Below are 18,081 nucleotides of genomic sequence, written 5' to 3' on the forward strand. Positions count from 1 at the left end.
AACTTGAAGTCATTCAGATGCTTATGACTTGACTTATTTTGTATTAACTTTGGAATAATTGTAATCAAATTTTGTTACTTTGTAACAAAGAAACAACTTACAGATACGAAGGAATCTGCAGTTAAAACGGGGTGCCTACAGACCTTAATGAGCTGTAAGCATTTTGGATAATTGTATGAAAACCTGGCCCCAACAACAGTGTTGTCAAATGAAACAATGGAAAGTTTTAGAACATCCAACATCCATCCATCCATCCATCATCTGTAACCGCTTATCCAATTTAGGGTCGCGGGGGGTCCAGAGCCTACCTGGAATCATCGGGCGCAAGGCGGGAATACACCCTGGAGGGGACGCCAGTCCTTCACAAGGCAACACAGACACATTCACTCACACACTCAAACCTACGGACACTTTCGAGTCACCAATCCACCTGCAACGTGTGTTTTTGGACTGTGGGAGGAAACCGGAGCACCCGGAGGAAACCCACGCGGACACGGGGAGAACACACCAACTCCTCACAGACAGTCACCCGGAGCGGGAATCGAACCCACAACCTTCAGGCCCCTGGAGCTGTGTGACTGCGACACTACCTGCTGCGCCACCGTGCCGCCCACATCCAACATGGAGTGTGACCAAATGTATTGGGTATTTCCTGTTAGCTGAGTTGGTATAAACAAAATTAGAAGGTTATAAGGTGAAAACACTTCCTCCAACGATCCAAAAACATGTTGGTAGTTGGACTGGCTGTATGAAATCGTCCACATTTGTGGGTGTGAGTGACTGGTGACGCTGTTACGGACTGACACCCTGCCCTGGGTGTGTTCCTGACTCGCACCAAATGACTCAGGGTAGGCTCTGAACCCACCTCAACTCTGATCAGGATGATGAATTTCTCATGAATTAATTCCGTGTGATTAGAATTCACGTCAGCGTTTATTTCGGACAATCAGTTTGATTCAACTACATTAAACTTAACACTTCATCGGGTGCTCGAATCATTTCTAATTGACTCTTGTGCTGGTGATTCACTTTTTTCAGTGCGGGTGTAAAATGCTCGCTTTTTGGGAAGTGGCAGTGGTTAATCAAAATGGGAAACGGGTCTTGTGAGGAGTGTGTGTGGTGTATGATGAGTGTGTGTGGTGTATGATGAGTGTGTGTGTGTGTAGGTGTATGGAAGGGCTGACGGGTTCTCTGAACACCCACGTCAGCAAGAGCCTTGTGTTTTTTCCCCACACACAGACACACACACACACTCTAACGGGTTTTCGGGCTAAAGCAGGAAGTGGTCGGTTAAAGCTAAGGGGCTTTAACCACTCACTAAAAACGCCCCAAGTAGTCGAAAGACATGGAGATGGTTTGTGAAAGTGGAACGTGTACCGTTAAACCGTATCGGACACCGGGTCGTCAGTGAGTATTTCATTTTGTTTTAAGGGTTGAGATGAAAAAAACACATAAAACAGAACACAAACAGGGGGCTAACGTTTTAACCGCGGACTTTATATCCCTCAAACATGAGGGTGAAATTGGCTTCATATTCGCCTGCTACTCGTTCGAATTCGCCGTTCCACCTTAAATTGTGCAGCAGTTACCTTCTGGCGCCTGAGGCACTACAATGTAGTTGCCGCACCATTTAAGGTGGAACGGAGAGTCCGAAAAAAGGCAACTTCAGCTTCACGACCCCGGGCGTGGTGGCGATACATCTAAATCCGCCTTTTCAATCTTTCAAACCTTCGATATCTATTTACCTTTATTTCTTTAATAATGCTCGAAACGTTAGCATTAGTGATTGAAAAACGTTGTTTTTTCCTCTGAAATGAACAGAAAAGGTCGTTCGCTCGATGGGGCTCAAACGTCAAGGGCTTCCATGGGCTAACCTTACCGTTACCCGTTTCCGCAGTAGCGTTTAAAAAATACTACGCCTATTTCTTCTCACTATGTTTCACTTTTACAGTTTCATGATGTATATGGACGTAAATTGTTGGCTTTCAACCGGGTGTACCGCACGGACGGGTGTAACGTTACATATGTGCTCTTTTTCCCCTCTAGTGGTGTTCTCTCATTTGCTACACCGACCTCATTTTTACCTCCCTTATGTGGACGATTATACCAGAAAAATGGCTTGTATTAATGCCAGTTCATGTATTTTACTGGGAAAATGTATGAATTTGCCTGTGTACTCATGAAACAACATATGGTGGCAACCTTTATATATGAATACATTTTATATTTGTTAAAAACAAATCCTGCTTAACATTTTTGTCGTTTGACGCTTTTTTTTTTACCCCTTATTCGCCTACCCCCACCCCAGTTCTTGTTGCCCGTTGGGAGAAACGGGAGAGTGGGTGTTAGTTATTTTCTTTCCCACTCGGTTTCAGACAAATGCCGCTACGATTGGCCGGGAGGTCTCTCCGCCTGCGCTGATTGGCTACTACAGCCTCTCCTCCTCGACTAATAAATAGTCGCAGGGCAGCAGGGGCGGGCTTTGTCTGAATACGGGTGGAAACCAAATTTCACGAGGTGTGGCTCTCTGTTTCGGGGCCAGCGTTTGATTTACAGCCCTTTCAGCCAATCAGAACATAGGATGTTTATTTTTTACTCTGATTATATTCTGTGAGAAAACAAAGGATTCAGCGTTTTTGGTGGAGAGTAGATGACGGCCCAGAAATTGGATACTTGGTTAAATTGTACCATGTCTGAAGAATTTCACTGGCAATAATAATAATAATACCATTATACAGTGTATATAAATAGCAGGAGAATAAGAAAAGTGTTGATGACCAAAAACCAATCTGTTGTTTCTTACAATTATACGGCAGTGTTGTAATACTACAGTTTAGTGTTTATGTGTTATCATTCGTTATGGGGTCTTAGTAGAAATGTACATTAATTAGTGTAATTCATTTAATCTTCCACCCTCTGTAACCATTCATCCTGATCATGGTCATAGTGTATTTGGAGCTGACACAAAATCCTTTGGCACAGGTCAGAATTAAAATCACTCAATTTGAATTTGTGTTTGTAAAACTGGTGCTTATATAAACAGGCAAGAGAGGATGTAATTTATTTTTACAAGAACAGTGGGCAGTGCAACTGAAAATCAGAATTACGATTAACAAATAATTATTTTGTTGTTGTTTTTTTGCCCTCATATTTAACTGACAAGGCTTGTACTGCGAATATGCTCAAGTACTAAAGGTGGGATATTTGTTTTTACTAATGCTGCTCTGGGCTCTTTTTTATTTATTTATTTATTTTGAGCCATGCACTGTTCATATTTGGTGATGTGATTGTGCTTAAAATGTTGAAATAGACTGGTGGTATTAACTTTGGTCACTGTGTTTACATTTGATTTCTTTATGTTCAGTGTCGCCTTGTCGAAACCACAGACACAGCATTATTTTTGGTACAAGTTGTTCGGTTGCCATCAGTGTTTAGATTCTCTTCTATGTTAAATCCAGGATAGGATCGCATAACTACGTGCGCAGTAGTGTGGTTTTAAAGGTACATTAGATGAACATGCAGTGGGGGACATATGTAAAAAATGAACATTGAAAGGATGAAAGAAAAATCTATTTAATTGCTTTTGGCAAGATTATGTCAATTATTAATTCTGAAATAATAATTCTGGAGTTTGATTCACTTTTGATCAATTGCCCAGCCCTAGTTTTTATTATTGACCCATGCACATTCTGTACGAACACTGTTAGATTAAAAATATGAAGACAATGCTAAACTGAATTCTGTCAAAAATTGAGAGATGCAGTGCTGCACTACAGAATATCATTCATTCATTTTCTGCAACCACCTATCCAATTCAGGGTTGTGGTGAATCCAGCACATACCCAGAATCATCAAGCAGGAATACACCCTGGACAGGGCTAAAAATTTAAATGTCTACATTCCTGTCGTTCTGTCTCATGCAAAGATTTAGCTATGACTTGGTCTTTCCATTTTACAACTTGCATCATTTACTTTTGTGGTGTTCTTGGCATAAATCCCACCCTTTGTGAAGAGGGATGAAGTTATCTGGTTTGCAAATATTGCATTACATTGCCTTACTCTAAAAGTCTGGCTCATTTTTAAAAAAAATGTATTTCAGAACAGTCCACAAATGGACAAGTGTGGACATGTCGGCCAATCACCAGAGCTGCCTTCTGAAGCAGTTGGACGAGCAGCGGCGACAGGAGCTCTTCTGCGACTGTAACGTACTGGTGGAGGGCCAGCTATTCCGGGCGCATCGCAACATCCTGTTTGGCAGTAGCGGCTACTTCCGCATGCTTCTCTCGCAGGGGGCTAAGACCAGCCTGGAACCTGTCAGCACCTCGTTTGATGCCTTTAGCTCAGACGTATTCAATGTCATCCTGGACTTTGTGTATTCCGGCAGGCTGGAGCTGGACAGTGCTAATGTGATTGAGGTGATGTCTGCCGCCAGCTACCTGCAGATGGACGACGTGATTGCGTACTGCAAGTCTTTCATCAAATCCTCCCTGGAGATCAGCGCCAAGGAGGATGACAGTCGCTTCCTGTGCCTCTCAGACAGCACTCCTCCAAGGGACAGTGAGGAACGATCCCAGGAAACCCCAGATTCCCGTGAGGTAGGCACAGATTCACAGATCCTGTGGGACCACGAAAACGAGGCCCAGCCTAAATACGAGTACCCTGCAGAGATCAGCAGTCCACAAACATCTGCCCTCTCCCAGAGCCCTTCTTCGCAGCCAGTTCTGGAGTCTACAATGGAGGAAGAGGAGGACCAGGCAGTCCAGTTTACAGCAGTGCTTCAAGAACCCAGAAGAAGAGGAAACAGAAAGAGAACAGCTAATCATCGCTACACCCCTGACAGCAGTCCCCCCATCAACCTGCAGAGGGTAGCAACATCCACTCACACCTCACAGAAGGCAGATGAACTCTATGCTACAATGCCCACCATTGTAGGGGTTTTCAATAAAGGTGAGATAGAAGCTCAACATTTCTTTTTGTCTCTTAAGTCCACATCTAATATCCATTTATAATCAAACCATTTTCAAGCCTTCCTTTATCTATTGGAATGTAAAAGATTGATTCTATTACTGTAAGTTAGAGAGCATAACTCATAATTTTCAGTGCAAAATAATTTTATTTTATTTTATACAATTCATTGAGATTATATACAAGAAAACTTTTTGTGAACATTTACTTCCACTGAGAAGACAACGCACTTCTATGGGTCTGAAAGGATGTTGTGGTGTGTTATTTTATGAGTAGCAATGAACACTGAAAATGTGGGCACTTTTGTTATTTCATCATTTAGACTTGTTCCTGGTTCTTCTGACTTAGCCATCTGTCATGGCCACTGTTCCACATCACCACCTGCTCATACAAAATCTCTCCCTCAGACTCCAGCCCCTCTATGCGCTTTAAATGTCCGTTCTGCACTCACACGGTGAAGAGGAAGGCGGATCTGAAGAGACACCTGCGCTGCCACACAGGCGAGAGGCCATACCCGTGCCAGGCCTGCAGTAAACGCTTCACCCGCCTTGAGCACCTGCGCAGCCATTTCGAAACGGTGAGAAATACCCAGCTTCCTACAGAAAACACTATAAAAAACTCAAAGTTGTGAGAACAACTTAAAGTGGACTAAGTATACTTCTTTTACACAAGTTTCTTTAAACCATAATGAGCCACAGTGAGCTCACACACGATGCCAAGCAGCAGAGTTAAGAGAGGCTCAGCAGCACAGAAGCTCCATTTGAACTCTTGTTTTCCTTCTCTGCTCGTTATTGCTGGTTTTGCACGGTTCTCTTCATTCTCCACTCATTTTCACCAGTTTTACTGGCTCTTACATGGTTCTTCTGCTCTTGACGTCTCTGATTTCTCATTTCTCTTCTCTGGTTATGTCACACTATGTTGTACACAGTTTAACGCCACCTTTGCTCATGAATCCAGCACCGTCCCTTGTTTACTGACTTAGGCAGACCACAAACAAATGGGTTAATAAGCTCCATATGCCCAAATGTATGTGCTAATATAATGAAAAAAATAGTTTTACATAATATGTCCTCTTTAACTCATTTGTGTTTGAAAGCTTGCCCCATAAAAAGCAAATGCCTTTTGTTAAAAATTTCTGTTTAGAAAATCAGCTAAATATATGTACCTTGAACAGATGCATTCAAACTTGTGCATGCATCTGTATATAAACTGTATACACAGGACCTCACCCTACATATCTGTTCTCCTTTCAGATTCACCAGGCACGGAAGCTGGTGTGTCGGAAGTGTAAGCGCCCGGTGACAGAGCTGACTGGCCGAGTAGTGTGTGAGGGGACTCGTCGTTATCGGCTGTGTGGGATGTGCATCAAGGAGAGTGGCCTTCTGAATGACACCAATGATACAAATGGAGAGGAAGCAGGGCTGCTGCTGGGTGTGGAGGAGGATTTGGATGAGAATAGGAACGTTCCTTGGGCCGTGGAAGATGATGACGACCTGGCCGAAGACACTGGAACTGACCTTATCATCCAGGAGGTGGATGACAGTGACGAGGACTCTGCTACAAAATGAAGTGGGAGGGTGGGGGGGAACAAGAAGTTTGTGTCAATTTAACCTCACTGCTTGAGTTTCTTTAAATACTGACCTACGTTGATCAAGGAAAACACAGTTGTAAATGGCCAAGGGTTCTATGACACGTTTTCATAGCTGCAATATAAAAATGAACATAAATAGAATATTTCAAAAATGCAGCTTGTTATATTCATCTTGGTAATATGGGACAGATACTTGATACCTTTTCTGCAGTTTTATTTTGTAAAAACCAGTATATGCTTTTATCTAAACCTGTCCACACCTTGCCAAATGATTTTACTTGTTCTCAAGGATATGACAAAAAAGGGAACTTATTTAAAACAAGTGTCAAGTTTTTAATATTTATGTTCAAGTGATTCTCTTCACACCACCAACAATCAAAGTGTCATTTTTGTGTGTCATGATTATTTTTCAGTTTTGTGGAAAAAAATTTACACTCGTACTATTAATAATTACCCTTGTTGTGTAAAATCATTGATGTTAATTTATTATATTTGAACTTTTTAAAAGAGAATATGTACATTTAATTATTGCCTTTTATTATATATCTGTAATAAACCTGAATAAAATTGGTACAATTTCACAAAAATGTTTCTGACTTGAAACACATTCTTAATACAATTCGCAATCAATCTCATTCTTTATGTATCTATCTATCTATCTATCTCTAATATATATGTTTTATTAATATCGTTAATGCCTTAATCCCCATTACTTCCGTCACTCTTATATCTATGCTCTAATAACTAAACTATTAATGACAGAATAAACTGGTGATAGTGTTCATTTTTATCAGTAAATTTAAGCTTGATACCTCGGTCATGGGGACTGTGTTTTACTGAGCAGCTTTGCATAAGTTCGCTCCAGTCCAGCAGATGTCTCTCTCATTCTCTCTAATTCCCTCTCTGGTGAACAGTAAGTTAGTGTTTCTGAACATGGCGGCGGCACTGATGAGGTTTATGCCCTCTCTTTCTCCGCGGTCTCTCTCCTTCGGCTCCAGAGCTGTGAGTCTGTTCACTTCATTAATGCAGCGTTCATGAACCATCCTCTACACCCGCTGTAACCCTGAAGAGCTGTGGTCGTTCTTTATGAAACTCAAAACTGAGCAGGGCAACTTCATTTATACATTCGTTTTGTTTAAATACAATAATTATCCCGTTGTCTTAATTTATCATATACCACTACAGTTGTTTTTCCCCATGAGTGTGGGGAGATATTTATGCTGTAAGTTAAAGATGAGAGTTTTTAAATGTATATATCTATTGAAAACTACAATACCCATGTAACTTTGCAACTTTTTCTACCTCGGACATGTCGTCATTTTATAGTCCGATTTAAATGTAAATCAGAGTTGTACATTTAAAGCATTTTAGTAGTAGTCTGGTCTACAGGCAGATGCATCAGGCACACACACTCTTAAGTCTATGAAGCCATGCAGTTGTAACTTGTTCAGAATGAAGCCTGGCATTGTCCTACTCAAACGGACATGAAGATCCTGGGTAAATCGTCATCCTGAATCCATTAGCATATGTCTCACCAAAATACCTATAATAAGCTTCCACATCAATGGTACATTCACATATGCAGATTACCCATGTTATGGGGACTGATGCACCCCCATGCCGTCAATGATGCTAGTTTTTACACTTTGTGCTGGTAAGTCTTGATGGTCATTTTCATCTTTGGCACGTGGAATCTGATGCCCGTTTTCCCAGTAAACAAGCTGAAACATGGACTTGTCTGACAACAGAATGCATTTCCATTACCTTTATCTCCAGATGGTTTCCGGTCCAACGAACCAGCATTTCTGCACAGAATTATTATATGACTTCCTGTTGGCATAATACAGTTTCAGGTTTCATTTCTTGATACAGTGGCACACTTGTGACTGTGATTCTCTAAAGTACTCCTTTGCCCATGTGGCTATGTCCATCACAGTAATATGACGGTTTCTCATCCAATACTGTCTGAGAACTTGATGGTCTCAGATGACATTCAGCAGTGGTTTCCATACTTGGCCTTTACACACTGAGATTTCCCCTGACTCCCTGAGTGTTTTCATGATATTATGAACTGTAGATGAAGAAAGACCTACATTCTTTCCAGTCTTGCACTGAGAAAGTGTCTTTGGACTGACTGACATTTCTCTTCAAAAGTTTGGCACAAAGTGGTGAAACATAACCCATCCTTGCTTCAAAGACTAAGCCTTTGTTGAGTGTTCCTTTTATGTTCAGTCTTGATGACTTCATCTGTTACCAGTGAAACAGTTATATGTGGAACCTTCCAGAACAGTGTTTCTTATTTTTGCCTCTGACCCAACTTTTTTTAGTGTTATAGGCATCACTTTTTATATACATATATTTCTTTTTTTTTTTCCATTTCTTTATCTGTAAGCCCTTATCCAGTTCAGGGTCGCAGTGGGTCCAGAGCCAACCTGGAATCATTGTGCGCAAGGCAGGAATACACCTGGAGGGGGCGCCAGTCCTTCACAGGGCAACACTCACACATTCACTCACACCTACAGACACTTTTTCAGTCGCCAATCCACCTACCAACGTGTGTTTTTGGACTGTGGGAGGAAACTGGAGTACCCCAGACTCCTCACAGACAGTCACCCAGAGCGGGCCTCGAACCCACAACCTCCAGGTCCCTGGAGCTGTGTGAGTGCAGCACTACCTGCTGCGCCACCATGCTGCCTATATATATATATATTTTTTTTTACAAAATACAGTTATGCTTGTGAGTGAAAATATTTCCTTTGTACATTTATAAGTTAATAAATAACAATTTTTAGTTTTTTGCATTTATGGGAATGCATTTTGGTAGCTAGTGCAAATTTCCACATATATCCATCCTATGAATATTCCACCACCTTTGAGATCCATCATTAAAAGCAGGTTTTGTGTTTTATACAATCGTATGGTTCTCACTACTGCTATCATTGTAGGATATGTGAAGCTTTTTAAAAAATATTTTTACTTTAATGATCTCTGATGTGATGGTGTATGTCTAATAGATTTTATAACAATTATTTAATAGGTCAGTTTATCAGCCACAAAGGTGCTTCCAGAAACGGTGAAGATAGTGGAAGTCGGACCCAGAGATGGACTACAGAACGAGAAGGTTTAAGTATATGAACATTTCTTCATACTTTACCATGTACTAGAGCAGTGGTTCCCAAACATTTTCTGCCGTGCCCGCCTTTTGTAAATGAGAATATACTACTTATAGATAAAAAACAAAAATAAAGTGATTGTGCTTAGTAGTTAATCATTGTTAAACATATTTGACCCTTATTGCTTCCCTGCACAAAAAATTAATTATAAAACAGCTTCCTTAGAGAAAGAGCCTAAAACCTGAACATTTGCTCTGAAAAATGACATTTAATCCCCTCATCTCTTCAGTGACTGGTATGAGCTTCCTTTGAGATATACCTTATCATAGAGCTGGGCGCTAGGGCCAAAGGTTTATCACAATAAGTTATTGTAAATTGATAATTAATCCATCTCAATTTCTATCATAATATTAACATTTTGTCACACCGTGATCAAGGAAATCCTAAAAATGAATTCTAAAACAGTAGACTGAATACATCAAATGTTCCTTACTCTAACAGTGCTCTCGCAAGCAGGAAAACATTTCCTGGGAGAAAAATCCACTTTGAGTGAAGAAAAATCCACCTTGTTCAAAGTCAGTCACAGTCTGCACTTGTGATCTGACAGGGGGTAACCATACCAAAAACGAAAAAATACAGCCCAAAACACAGAGTGAACAGGAGACTGTAACATTTAATCTATTTATTTAATACATACACACAAGCACTTGAATTAAACCCATTATAGTCTTGTTTATGTTTTCACGTTTGCGCGGTCTCATACGTTTATACGTTGATAGCGTGCAGCAGGCTGTGTTAACTGGGAGTAGAGATTAAGGTTTATTGAGCTCTATTACCCAAAGCTTATCATCACCACTGAGCAAAAATTTATCATCTAAAATTAACATCTTTTGCTAGCAATGCTCAAATGTTTGTAGTTCGTTTGCCTTGCTGCGCCCATATATTGCACATAGTTTTACAAGGAGATGTGAAGCATACAGCCACATAGAAATGGTTTAACAATCCAACATAAAACATACTACATGAGTGCAACCATTGTTATTTTTATGACCAACACTGTGCACTACATAGGGTGGAGGAAAACATTTGAGAATCACCCTCTTTTTCACTGTGGAGTGGAAACAGTGGAACACTGATCAATATACATTTTCAGAAGAGGAGAAGTACATTATTCAGCTTTAAGCCAAAACAGAGAAATAATTAGGCAGATGTTTATAGTAAAACATTATCCTTCAAGAGTCAGTAACACTCTGAGAGCACAGGGGCAATGTGATCAGAATATTTGCCCTGTTAACAGGGTGAAATAATGAGACGAAAGAATATGTGGCTTGCATTTGTAGTCTCTTTCCTGCTAAAATAAACACGTGTAATAACACGATTACTGACGTTTGTATATGATCTGTCTATGTATGAATAACTAACATAAACTGTCACAATAGCAGCTAAATACAATGGGGGCGTGTACTAACAGTTTTTCTATTATGAAAATACTAATATGCCTATCAGAGGATAACAGCATTTTCCTCCTCATTATGAAACACAGTGGGATTCCTCCTTAATGCCCCCTTGATGCAACGTGATGGTGGGCTTGTGTGTGAGATACGTATATTCATTTTTACATCTGTTTACACTTGTCCAGACACTCAGTCCCCAAAATGGAAGCCACAGCAAAAAAATAAATAAAGAAATCACAACTGAAACCCAAGGAAATGGATGTCAGTGTCCAGTTTAGTAACTTCACTTTCTTCCCACTGCTAGGCTATCGTCCCGGTGGAGACAAAGATTTGTTTGATTGACATGCTGTCAGAGGCAGGACTTCCAGTTATCGAGGCCACCAGTTTTGTCTCACCTAAGTGGGTCCCTCAGGTGGGATGATGCATTTATCTTATACTGGTTATTATTATTATTATTATTATTATTATTATGTTGAATTTATTTAAGAGAACAAAAGTCTTGTTTTTTAATTCACTGTGGATATTTTGGATTTACAGATGGCTGATCAAGAAGAAGTGATGCGTGGGATCCACAGAAAGCCTGGGGTAAACTACCCAGTGCTGACCCCCAACCTGAAGGGCTACAGAGCTGCTGTAAGTACTGTTTTCACAGTCATCCTCACTCTTGCTCCATCACTCAGCACTGTATTGTCAGCATGGGCATCTGTTACCTGATGTAATAGAATTGGCAGGTATTACTCTCCCCCAGGCCTGTTGAGATTGAATGATATTGTTTGAAGTGGCAGTTTGAAAAGATGCAGTGGCACATGTCTGGGATTAGCCTTCACTCTCTCAGTTTGAGAGTATAATGTCATAATTGACTAGTGTTTATGAAACTGTGTGTTTATTAAAAAATGGGATAAAAAGAAAGAAATTTTCTGCCTCTGTCTGTAATTCTCAGAGGGTTGCTGGTGCAACTGAAGTAGCGATATTTGGTGCTGCTTCTGAGCTTTTCAGTAAGAAGAACATTAACTGCTCCGTGGAGGAGAGTCTGCAGAGATTTGAGGAGGTGATGGAGGCTGCAAAACAAGAGGGAATTCCTGTGAGAGGGTAGGACATCTTATGTAAGCAGAGTGTGTTCGGTATCTGACCTAATGCTCTTGTGGCTGAATGCCATCAGATTTCAATATCTAGTGTAAAAGCTGTCAGGAATATATGATCTGCACCCAGTTTCCCAAAAACTAATTATGGTGCTTTTCCAGTTCATGGAATCAGCTCGATTCTACTTGGCTTGGCTCGTATTAACTGGTAGTTTTTCAACTAGCACATCTCCTCTGGTGGAGCCGGTCATGTTGCAAAACCTGTCTCTAATGGGAACTGCATATTTTAAAAACCACAACAACGGTAGCAACCTTTGAACTTCTTCAAAAACACTCGAGGTAATCTTACAAGATTCCATTAAGAGTCGAATAAAAACAAATATGAAAGCTGCTCTGGAGCTCTGCATTTCATGGTGATTGACACGTCTCTCTGGCCAATCAGCACTCTGCAGGGTTTACGCATCATGATTTAATACCTACTCGACTAAAGTGAACAGGGACTAAAAAGTACCTGGTTCAATGGAACAAGGACCAGATTTGGCTGGTGGAAAAGCAAAAGAGTCAAGTCAAGTCGAGTTGTGTAGGTTCCATACCGTGGAAAAGTGCCATTACTCTTAGGATGATCTTCACAGGGAGAAAAATTTTCAGTGTGATGCTCACTCTACCACTTAAGATTATTTTTTGTTCTAAGATGCTTTTGGGAAATGCAGCCTTCTTTCTGGGCCATCAAAAAAGCTAGGCTGTCTTCAGAACCTTCTTGACCTGTTTAAGTAGTAGCAGGTAAACGTACTTCATAATGTTCCCCTTTCTTACAGGTATGTCTCCTGCGTCCTGGGATGCCCATATGAAGGCAAGGTATCCCCAGCAAAGGTAGCAGAGGTTGCTAAGCGACTGTACTCTATGGGTTGCTATGAGATCTCACTAGGCGACACCATTGGAGTGGGCACCCCTGGCGGTATGGCTGAGATGCTGGAGGCAGTGAAGAAGGAGGTGCCTGTACAAGCTCTGGCTGTCCACTGTCATGACACGTATGGCCAGGCGCTTGCCAACATCCTGGTAGCCCTGCAGGTCAGGCATAACAACGTTCACAAAATTGGGAAGGTTTTCAAGTGGCTTCTGTGCCACTGTAGTACACGGGGCTTTTAATCACAGTTTGCCAGGTGCCAGCAGAACAGCAGCAGGATGATAGCTGTCACTTACTGTCAGTGAGTTATTTGGGAGTTTGATGGAATTGGGGATATTTTCAAGTCATTTAACAACCTGCATGGAATTTGCTGTATAAAGTTTATTTATGGGAAGGAACTCTTGGATCATTATATAATAAAGGCTTGTAAAGTATAGACATTATATTATTTCTTAAAAATGAAATTAATAATGATTACATTTTCTGCTATGGTGCAGAATGGTGTAAATGTGGTGGACTCTTCAGTGGCTGGACTAGGTGGTTGCCCATATGCCCAGGGGGCTTCTGGGAACGTAGCTACAGAAGATGTAGTTTACATGCTACATGGACTAGGCATTCACACGGTGAGCTTACCATCATTTTTTGTTTTCTGAATTTCTTGCATGAACATTGCATTGCAAAATGTAGTCAGTATTGCAGTGTGTCAAACATCAGACAGCATTTTCAAAACCATTTAATATCATAACTACATGTGAGGGTGCTTTTAGAAGCATCTGGTTCCAATCACCAACACTGTAGAGAATTCTGACAGAAAAAATGGAATTGCCCACAAAATATGTAGAAAAAATATGTGGACGTGTTTGTTTTATTTGAACATAAAAGCAGTTTGTATGTGCAGCTTAGGGAGAGGACACTATTCTGGACATATTCTTTAGCTCATTGCACTGTTCTGTGTTTAAGATCTAGTCATTTTAATCTAACTTGTGGTAATTCTGTTAGATGTGTATTGAATCTTATTCAATCAGATTTTGGTTGGATTTGGCTGGCACTGATTCTTTTACAATTCATCAGTGAAGGGTTTTGCTCCAAAATGCATTGTGAACAAATTGAATGGATCTTTTGAAATCGATTAATGCTAGACTTTACACATTACCTTTACAAATTTTGTGCAACAGAAGTTTTAATCTGTAATCACAAGTGTTGCAGACACCACTAAAGCCTGAACGGAAGATTGACAGACATAGCAACAGTAATTAAAGGTTGTGGGACACTGAATTTTGTCAACAGTCAGTTGATTAGATGCTGTTTACTAAGTCTCTCCTGGGTTGCCAGTTTGAAACAAGTGGTTTCCAAATAGGGATGTAGTTTTGTTTTGAATTCAATTACGCTATCAGCTGAGATTTTCCATTGCTTATACTTTTTAATCAAGTGTTTACCCTTTGGTATGAGCTAAACTGTGTTTGTGTGTGTGTGTGTGTGTCAGGGAGTGGATCTACCCAAACTGATGGACGCTGGCTTGTACATCTGCCGTTCCCTCAACAGAAGAACTAATTCCAAAGTGGCACAAGCCACCTGCAAACTGTGATTTGCAATACAAATGTGTCTATGTGTGTATGTCTTTTGCCTTTACATCTGTCTCTTTGACCAGCTTGTTCTGTTGATCCCAAAATTGTGTGTGTGTGTGTATTTCCCTCTCTTTGTGTTCTAGGCAGGAAAGAGCAGGAAATGTTGACAGACCTATAGAAACAACACCAAGGTTTATGTACAAAATGATACTCTTTGTTCTGCAAATTGCGTGCACCACACATTCCTTCCAGCCACGGGAATGTTTCCCTGACTTTCCTTCTGGTCTCATGATGGAAGGAAGCTGTATGAATTGGCCAGTTCTCTGGTTGTTTTGGGAAATGTACCCAAAAGTTCTGTGGCACTGGAGGACTTCTGATGAATTAGCCAATAATTATATACACAGAAACAACTCACACTCTATCTCTGTTTGTCAGTAAGGAGTGTATGAAGACTGTTTCTTGTCTTAATCGCTTGAGCCTGACAAGCTGTATGTGTGCTTCTGGCAATGACAGACTGCCTCTTGTGAATATACAGAAGCATGTGTCTTAACCCTTTCTTCTAGTGCCTTGTTTTCAGGTCAGAGGAACTGCCACACGTGCCAAGTTGGCATCTGACCGATCTCTTGGGTGTTTCTTCCAAAGTTAAATATTTTGCTTTGGAGTTAGAAGGTTCAAACAACACCCAAAGACTCTGGAACAGAGGTTGTAAATCTTCAGAAGCGTCACAAAGTTCGACATAACCCAGATATGAAGCAAAATTGGACCTCACGTTGCTTCTGCTGTTTCTTTAATGGTTGCTGAAAGTTTTAATGCAAGGGACAAAGAGTCCTTGAACATCTAGCATTGCTTTGATTAACTCCAGTGTGCACTTCAACATGATCCAAAGATGCACCTTTATTAGCACTAATTTTCTTCATAGTTATGACAACCTTGGAAAGACATAGCAACAGTAGCTAAGAGAAACAGGGCTTTTTGAAACTGGTCTATTCGTGAGAATATTAGTCATACTAAGCTGTTCGCTAACAAAATGATAGGCTTGTTTTGACTAGTTTTCTTACATATTAATGAACATTTATAATCCCAGTCAGCAGCCAGCTACCCCTAACAGCTAAGATTACTCATTTGGCTCAGCCGATGTGTACCCAAACAACTCATTGCATCATTAGCTCTTCACAGGGTCATGAGGTAGGCACCTTCCCTCAACATTATTTCGCTGAATTAAGCCCATGACCCCTCCAGTAAGCTCAGCAATGAAGTCTGGTGTCCCAGACCCACCCCTTCCAAGCTATTTTTACAGCCTTCTACCATATAATTAACCATCAACAACTGTAAACCCACACTGGCCTGCATGGTGACTAAGAATGTACCTAGCCCCACTGGCACCGTTAATGTATGCTCAGTGTCACCAGTTCCAAGTGAGCTTTACGTGAAACAGCACCAACAACCGCAATAACATGTCATGGCTCCCTACTTGCCTGCCCTGTCCTCTATGTACCTAAAGTATACCTCAGCCATTACACATTTACACTGTGTTTTACTAACTAATCTATGATCTCCTTATCCACAGCCACTGACTAGAACTTTCAGCTAATTCTGATAACTCCTTCACAGCTGCCCTTAGTTAAAATAGATTAGATTCAGAGTGGGAACCATTTAAAATTTCCAAACCAATCCAATAAAGGCAGCAATCTTGGTGAAGCTGGTCCTAATTTCAAAATTTTTTAATCTTTTACCCTGAGAATAAGACAAATATTGCCATTGAAGCAGATTTCTTATATAGATGTATCCCTTGTAAATTTAAATGTATTTTTCAAAATATATTTTTTATATCACATAAATGTAAAACATCACAATGTGGCTTCCTCCTCTACATCATCCAGCCTTAGTTCTGTACTTGGATTAATAGTGAGAAAAGTATTACCATGGAATGCTATGCTGCACTGCTTGTCCACAGAACACTAGCCTGTTGTTCCTGAAGCCATGTATGGTCACGTTTCTGCAAAACCTTCACGCCCAGAGGCCGGTGTGTCATTGTTGTATCCAAAAGCACTTTCTAAAGTGATTTAATGTGTTTTAAGAGAAGAAACATTACAAAAATAGAGCCATGTGCTCTGCATCGCTAAGGCACAACCAAAACAAATACATCATGCCAGGAATTATTTCACATGACTTCAAATGCGGTAAAGGAAAAAAGATAAAGATCCTATCTGTGAATTGATTTCATTTGTCTGCATCACATCAACTGACTTCCTGAAGTTGGTTACTGTTTGGGCTGACTACAAATGTATCCTGTAGTGAACCAGCAAGCACTACAGACACTGGAAAAATGCTTACTGAAATTTTATAATGGATCATTTTTCTCTTTTAATTTGTTTCACTTTATTCTCTTTAATTTTTTAGAACTGTACACTGTATGTCTAAAAAGTACCCACCTTATAATTAGTGTAGTGGTCTACTATTATTAATGTACAGCTTGTATAATTATGAGAAATTGAATGGGAAGCTCTGGAAAAGTTGCATGAATATATATAAAGTACATCCAGTACCTCCTGGATAATGTGAAGTTGTAGAAATTAATTATCTAAGGCCAAAAAAACCTCATGCCACTGATGTGCTTGAGGCTGAATGCCATCAAATCCTCACAGAAATGCTCAATTTCCTGGTATAATCCCCAGAAGAAAAGAAGTGGGTTCTACAGCAAAAAGGGAACAAACTTCCCATTAATACACTTCATATAGAAGTGTGTTTCTGCTTTGAAATGGATTGGGCCGAACAAGTATGTTTGAATGTGGTGTTCTGTGTTTTGTTTTATTTATATCTAGAATCACATTAAGAAAATAAATACTGACAGAAAGCTACAGTCTTTATAGTAATGAATTTCCATGGAAAAAAATATTTATATTTATCTAATTTACAGTTTTCTGTAATATCAAACAGTGATTATTTAAAAATAATTTGTATGGGCATATTTTTGGATTCAGTGTTGATACATGTATGTCATTTGAAAATAAACTTTTTTCTTTATTATTTAATGCCATAATAAAAGTTGAGGGAAAAAATGTATTGTTGTTTTTTAATGATCCACTTTAGTCTTACCCAGTGTCGTCATATGAATGAGTCTCTAAATAAGAATTATAAAAATAGAAAAAGTAGTACTTCAGAGGAAAATAATGTATCACTGTAGCATAAATTCACCCTGTTTGCTGTGACTAAGATGGATGATATTCAAAACAAATCTAATTATGGAACTTTTTTCTTTACTCAACATTTGTTCATTCCATAAAATAACTAGAGTTTATGTCGTCACGTCAAACCATGAGTAAATATTAATTTTATAATATATATGTTTGCACTCAATGAGAGCCACTGTAATTCACTGCACAACAATGTAAAGTTAAAACTATAACTGA

At 39.9% G+C, this 18,081-nt stretch overlaps 2 protein-coding genes across 4 annotated transcripts; both read left to right on the forward strand.

Annotated features, from left to right (window-relative positions):
- The first annotated feature begins 1,082 nt into the window (after positions 1 to 1,082).
- On the forward strand, positions 1,083 to 7,080 carry zbtb8a (zinc finger and BTB domain containing 8A). 3 transcript variants are annotated; one of them, XM_066682194.1, is made up of 4 exons: positions 1,083 to 1,407; positions 4,100 to 4,947; positions 5,373 to 5,542; positions 6,219 to 7,080. In XM_066682194.1, the coding sequence occupies exons 1-4, from the start codon at positions 1,346 to 1,348 to the stop codon at positions 6,531 to 6,533; spliced, it is 1,395 nt and encodes a 464-aa protein (XP_066538291.1). In that variant the 5' UTR covers positions 1,083 to 1,345; the 3' UTR covers positions 6,534 to 7,080. The 3 variants fall into 3 exon arrangements, with proteins under 3 accessions (XP_066538291.1, XP_066538295.1, XP_066538294.1); XM_066682198.1 differs by having other exon boundaries at positions 4,385 to 4,947; XM_066682197.1 differs by lacking the exon at positions 1,083 to 1,407 and adding an exon at positions 2,395 to 2,517.
- Positions 7,081 to 7,432: 352 nt separating this feature from the next.
- hmgcl (3-hydroxy-3-methylglutaryl-CoA lyase) lies at positions 7,433 to 17,680 on the forward strand. Its single transcript, XM_066671543.1, has 8 exons — positions 7,433 to 7,558; positions 9,594 to 9,677; positions 11,428 to 11,535; positions 11,661 to 11,756; positions 12,064 to 12,212; positions 13,018 to 13,270; positions 13,604 to 13,729; positions 14,590 to 17,680. The coding sequence occupies exons 1-8, from the start codon at positions 7,490 to 7,492 to the stop codon at positions 14,689 to 14,691; spliced, it is 987 nt and encodes a 328-aa protein (XP_066527640.1). The 5' UTR covers positions 7,433 to 7,489; the 3' UTR covers positions 14,692 to 17,680.
- The last annotated feature ends 401 nt before the right edge of the window (positions 17,681 to 18,081 follow it).

Source organism: Hoplias malabaricus, chromosome 1 (assembly GCF_029633855.1).
Source record: "Hoplias malabaricus isolate fHopMal1 chromosome 1, fHopMal1.hap1, whole genome shotgun sequence".
Classification (NCBI taxonomy): domain Eukaryota; kingdom Metazoa; phylum Chordata; class Actinopteri; order Characiformes; family Erythrinidae; genus Hoplias; species Hoplias malabaricus.